The 6,784-nt window shown below is 35.4% G+C and overlaps 1 protein-coding gene across 1 annotated transcript in view; it reads left to right on the forward strand.

Annotated features, from left to right (window-relative positions):
• Positions 1 to 6,784, forward strand: part of LOC106882952 (cadherin-related tumor suppressor) — a 326,029-nt gene that overhangs the window by 259,971 nt on the left and 59,274 nt on the right. The window contains exon 3 of the mRNA XM_052972443.1: positions 1,662 to 2,005. Within this exon, the coding sequence (XP_052828403.1) occupies positions 1,662 to 2,005 (344 nt within the window). The remainder of the gene's footprint in view (positions 1 to 1,661; positions 2,006 to 6,784) is intronic.

The raw sequence follows: 6,784 nt of genomic DNA on the forward strand, positions 1-6,784 counted from the left end.
ATATATATATATATATATATATAACCTTATCAACACCCACTTTTCCATGCTTCCATGGGTCACATGGAATTCATTGAGGCAGGTTTACTAGGTTGGATGACCTTCCTGTCACTAAACCTCACCTGTTTCCAAGCAAGATAAATTTTCCTTTGGTCAGACATTTTTCCATGAAATATTGCAAACCAAAGGACTCCATTTGTATGAAGGTAACATTCATTTATACCTCGCCTGTGATGTCACAAAGAGGCACAAAGCACACATACATGCAGCAACATGCAATCCACTTGCAAGGATTTGATCAACCTGGAATTAGAGTAGAAGACACTCGAACAAGTTGATGTGTAATGGAACTGAACCCAAAACCAAAGGCTGTGAAGTGCACTTCTTAATCACACAGCCATATATAAATTACTTTATGAAACAAATACATAGTTTGTTACGCTGCCTTTGTGTTACAGTCTCCATTATAAACACATACAAATAATTTTAGCCAGCTAGAGAGCTTCTTTGTGGTTACTAGATCAGCTAGAAATAGCAGCTATATCTCCTTCAAATCACATATTCTTAAATAAGGAGAGAATACATTATTTAATGTACTCATCACTGTCTTCAAACATTATCTGTTTTCAGCAAGATAACTACCATAATTTGCTCTAAAGCTAACCATAGTTAACTACAAGTGTGTACATGGTGTGATTCCAAACTTTTCCATAGAGGCTGGTAAGCTACAAGATTTGAGCTCAGAATACAAAGCTCAAAATAATTACTACTTGACCAGCATTCTAACGATTCTGTTAGTCCACTCACAAGTATTAGTTCTTTATTTATCAGTCCCTAAAAGGGGGAAAGATAAAGTTGACTTTAGCAGGATTTGAACTCAGAAGGCAAAAAGCTTTAAGAAATACCACAAGGCATTTTTCTGATGCTCTGATGGTTCTACCAATTTGCCATCTTAACAGAGTCCTACATTCTCTCATCCCTACTTATGATCCACTTCCCATATCATATCTTGCTCCTTGAGGGTTTTTCTCTGGCACCCTATCACTACCATCTTACCTCTTTCCCAGATACTCCCACCCTCATATAAATGTGGTGTAACCATGTAACTTCTCCATTGCAAAACACCTCTGCTAGTCCCTGACATAAAATCTCCTCCCCATCCTCTCAGATACTTCCCCACTTAGTCAAGGCAGCTTTTTTCCCCTTTCTCATTTTTCCCTCCTTTTCTTGTTCTTTCCTGTCCTGCAAATTACTTAGCAACCCCACTGGTGCTGGTAGCACAAAAAATGCACATTAGGAAGGGTATCCAACCATGGAAATAATGCAGCCATGTGACTCACCAGATTCTATCAAACTGTAAAGCCTACCAGCATGGAAAACAGACATTACATTATGAGGACGGTATGGATGATGATAATTTCCTTAAAAAAATATGGGATTGCCATAACTGGAATCGCTTTGATCACGAATCTGCTTGCTGAGGGTTGATTCAGGGTTTAACAACAGCAGAGAAATTATTTATAAAATATGTTAGTTTACTTATGAAAATAAAGAAACAATTGTATTTCATATTATGACTAACTCGTATATTTTAACCTTTTTTTTTTGTATTCTTCATCTTTTTGATTTTATTATTATCAATCCTATTTTTATTTTGAAAGGAATCTTGTCATTACGAAACCATTTGGATCGAGAAAGAATGCCTCGCTACAACCTGCATTTGTCTGCATTTGATGGTGTCCATTCTGCTACAGCTATGGTGCAAATAAACATACTTGATATCAACGATAATGTCCCTAAATTTAACAAGTCCATTTATACGTTTGATCTCTTAGAAGATCTGCCAATCAACTCAACAATAGGCAGCATACTTGCCCAAGATCCTGACGATGGCCCTAACGGAACTGTCTCCTATCATTTGTTAACAGACTGGGGAAAGGATGTTTTTCATCTTGATCCAAGAACAGGAACTTTTACACTGAAATCAAGCCTTGATTTTGAACAGGTATGTAAACAGCCTTTTATTGAAATGCTTTCTATGCTATTGGAAATTTGTAAAATAAATATAGCTTATTTTCAGCATCCAGCCTTATATTTTGTTTATTTATTTATTTATTTATTTGTAAATTATTTTATTTCATATTTTATATATTTGTTAATGCATAATATTTGAATAATTAAGTGGCATCAGGAGACAATAGTTTTTCAAATTAAGAATACAATAACTCTTCAGAATTGGTTGCACCGTAAATATTTTAAAGTGAAATGAATTGGCAGTCATAGCTGTATGCTTATGAATCTCACTTTACAACCACGTGGCTTAAGGTTCAGTCCCATTGCACAACACCTGGAGGAAGTATCTTCTACTATAGCTTCAAGCCAACCAATGCTTTGTGAGTGTAAATTTGGTAAACAGAAATTGGGAAGAAGCTCATTGTGTGTGTGTGTGTGTATGTGTGTGTCTTTGAGTTTGTGTTTGTGCCCATTCCATCACTTAATGGCTGATGTTGGTTTGTTTACATTCAGCAAAAGAAACTGATAGAAAAAGTACCAGGCTTTAAAAAAATAAGAACCGAGGGGTGATGGGATTTGTATGATTATGTTTCAACAATTCTTGAGGGCTGTGTCCCAGCATGACTGCAGTCCAATATCTAAAACAAGTAAAAGATAAAAGATAAAGAAATTTCTATTTTGTATTTCTGTTATTAGATTTGATCTGAAGTCCTGTGTTAGAACAGATACTGCATTTTTAAAGTGTCACGTTGACCTATAATAAACACAGGCACTCACATAATCATTATTTATCAGTATTTAGTCAGTGGAATAGCAACTATGGTATTTGTTCTACCACTTTACATTTTGAGGGCAACTTTGCTTTCATCCTTCCACAGTTAATAAAAGGAAATACCAGCCACTAAGTACTCAAGTCAATGTACTCGACTAAACCCCTCTCCTTAAACTGGCTGACTATACCTAAATTACAAATGATTATTTGTCAATATTAAATTCTTTTGTCAGTCTTGAAATCAGTAACCTGTTCACTAATCTTCACTAACATCTATACAGCAGAGGTCTGTTAGTCAATTTGGTAAATAAATGAAGATAGCTAGTGCTTATTTGTTACTATGTCACCAATATTTTGTAGGCAATTCCTTTGTTGTACTTGTCTGCAGGAAATTTAACTTTGAGATGTTGCATTAAAATTAAAACAGTTTGATTTGAAATTTGGTACCACAATGAACTGATTCAGTTGAGATCAAAACATATATGTGATTGGAATTCTATGATAGGTATTTATTTTTCCTAGACTTCATAATCTTCATTCGTCTTCATTTCTACAAAGTCGTACAAACAGGTGAAATATAACTCAATATATTAAAATATAAAGCATATATTTTCCTATTTAGCAATAAAACTTAGTGGTTCAAGTACCAAGTGTTTCATGTGCTGTATCTAAGTACCAAGTGTTTCATGTGCTGTATCTAAACATATGAAACACAAAAAACCTTGACCCCTATGTCACTTATGTAGCTTTACACTTAAATCATATACACACACACACGTGTGTGTGTGTTAATGAATGACAAAGAACAAGTGTTATGTAATCATTTTCATTACCATACAGTTGTTTCTGTTATAAGGAATTGTACTTTTGGAGTTGCATCCCCCCTCTCCCTCCAACTTGCACATCCTTGATTTTTCCTTGAGTCAATGGATGGGAGGACCAAAAAATTGTCTAAGTCTGCTTGCAACAACATAAACATCTAAAATAAATAGTGAAAGCATAGTACAGGCTACCATGTCATACTTGCTTATGAGCAACAGTTGTATTTCTATATATGTGTGTGTGAAGATGCATGGACTGGTGGTTAGAGTGTTGCACTGATAATCACCAGATTGTGGTTTCAATTCCCAGACTGGTGGTGTGTTGTGTTCTTGAGCAAAACACCTCATTTCATGTTGGTCCAGTCCATCCAGTTGTAAATGGATAACTCCACCACAGACTGGCATTCTGTTCAGGGGTAATGTTGGCTTGCCCACCTTGTTGCCAGGTGACACCATTCAAATGCTGCAACAATGCAACGAAACGCATTGTGACTAGCGATGTATAACATCTGAGCCTGATCAACACAGTGACACACACATATATATACACACATATGCACACACAATCACTGTTTGTATGTGTGTGTACCAGTTTATTTAAGTGTAAATGTATGTTTGTTGCAAGGTTAACCAGAAATAAAGTTAGTTTTAATATGTATTTATCTTTTGCTGCTGTAAAATAATTTTGTGGTTATAACCCCATGAGGAAATCCAATCTGATTGAGAGAAAGTTTAAGTGGCCTTGACTGCACTGAAGCTGAATAAAATTGTAATCTTTCAGTTGTCAAGCCCACATGTTCCCTCCAGAGGTATATAAACCAAAAGCTATTTTAGAGCAAGGCTGAATATATATATCCATATTTAGAATTAATTTTTTCACTTCAGTAATAAACATTGCATAAGATGCTTGTTCAAGTGCAATAATTTTATTTATTTTGTTTGTTGAATTAGCTCATTCTCTATCTTTTAAATATTATCAGCTCATATAGGTGCAGTATGGCTAAAAAGTTTGCTTTCCAACCACATAGTTCTGGATTCAGTCCCACTGTATGGCACCAGTTAATTTGTTTGCCAGAAACTGAAAGAAGCCTGTTGTGTGTGTGTCTGTGTGTGTGTGTGTGTGTGTGTGTCAGTGAGTGTTTGCATCTCCTTATCTTGACATCACATGAAAAAATTGTAAATGAGAGTCACTGTCATTCATGTCCAGTAGTCTGCAAAAACATGTCTGGCTTGGGCACGGGTGAGGGTTCGCAACAGGAAAGGTGTCAGGTTATAGAAAATATGCCACAACAAACTCCATCCAACCCATACAAGCATGGAAAAACAGACATTGAAATTATGATGATAATGATACATTATAGAATATGTGTATCCCCTCACCACCACCACCATTATATACTGTTCTAATTATATACTAATATTAGGATTTATGTATATACACTATCTTTCCTCTCTTATTCGTTTAAGTCATTAGATAACCATGCTGGAGTATTGCTTTCTGCCCCACTACATCATTTTGGGGGGATTTTTTTTATGTCTGGCATTCTGTTGAGCTCTTTTGCCGAACTTAGTCATGGGAATGCAAACAAACCAACACTGGTTGTCAAGAAATGGTGGGGGACAAATGCAGATACAAAGACACACATGCACACATATATACAATAGGCTTCCATACAGTTTCCACTAACCAAATTTAGTCATAAAGCATTGGTCAACCCAGGGCTTGTCCAAGATGCTGCCCAGTAAGACTGAACCTGAAAATATGTGGCAGTTTTTTTTTGTTTTTTTTTAATAATTATTATAACAATAATAACGATACACTTTATAGAATTATATTTTATACACAGTACATTTGTGGTTTATATTAAGACATATATTCTTTACTGATAAAACTTATACACCGTGCAGTTTTATGATACGGAAGATAAAAATAGATCCCCATCGGTTTCAATGATTAGTATTCAATTGTTAAATCAGCTGAATTACCTGCTCATTGAATTAATGTGTAAATCACTGAGCATTCCACAGGCACATGTACCCATAATGTAATCATGTGGAATCAGATTGCTGTGGTATGTGACAAGGCTATATTTTTAAATTACAAGTACATATATTATGATATAACATAATGGCTCAGTGGTTATAACATTGGGCTCACAATCATGAGGTAATGAGTTCAGTCCCTGGACTGGGTTGTTTGATTTGTTCTTGAGCAAGAAACTTTATTTCATGTTGCTCCAGTTCACTCAGCTGTAGAAATGAGTTGCAAAGTCACTGGTGCCAAGTTGTATCAGCCTTTGCCTTTCCCTTGGATAACATCAGTGGTGTGGAGAGGGGAAGCTGGTATGCATGGTCGACTGCTACTCTTCCATAAACAACCTTGCCGAGACTTGTACTTCAGAGGGGAACTTCCTAGGTGCAGTCCCATTGTCATTCATGACCGAAGGGGATCTTTACATACTTATACAATGGTCCTCTTCCAGTTTCTGTCAATCAATTCCACTCACAAGAATTTGGTTGGCTTGGTGCTGTAGCAGAACATTGGGAGACACTTCCTGAAGACAGTGTGCAGTGAATCTAAACCCAAAACTACAGGGTTGAGAAGCAAACTACTCAACCACACAGCTATGCCTGTGGCTAAGAAAACCATAAAATCCTAAAATAAGCTCAAAAAATTGCTGCTTAACCTATGGGTGGACAATCTAATTTGCATATTGGAGTGAGACGAGTTCTAATTCCCAGACCATTTGGTCAATAACTTCATTGCACAGTAACACTGAATATGTTTTAAATAGATAAATATACTTTATGTAACAATTTCGTTTCAGCTCCCCTGGTGTTTTTATATAAAGAATTTATAACAGTTGTCAAATTCACACGAATATACAAGTTTTTATTTTGTTTTGTTTTTTTTCTTTTGGCTCTTTTCCTTTTTTTTTTTTTTTTTTTTTGTAGCTAGAAGCTGCAATTTTCTCAGTGGAATAGTTAAGCTAAGCGGAACCCGATTATGTGTAATGAAGCTAAAAACTACAGTCATCTCAATACCTATGCCATTTTACTCAAATCTTGGATTATATTCACCAGACTTTTGTAAAGCAAGAATACATGTACAAATACGTTTTATATATATGATATATATATATATATACATATATATACATATACATATATATATATA

This window comes from Octopus bimaculoides, chromosome 13, assembly GCF_001194135.2.
Source record: "Octopus bimaculoides isolate UCB-OBI-ISO-001 chromosome 13, ASM119413v2, whole genome shotgun sequence".
In the NCBI taxonomy this organism is placed as follows: Eukaryota; Metazoa; Mollusca; class Cephalopoda; order Octopoda; family Octopodidae; genus Octopus; species Octopus bimaculoides.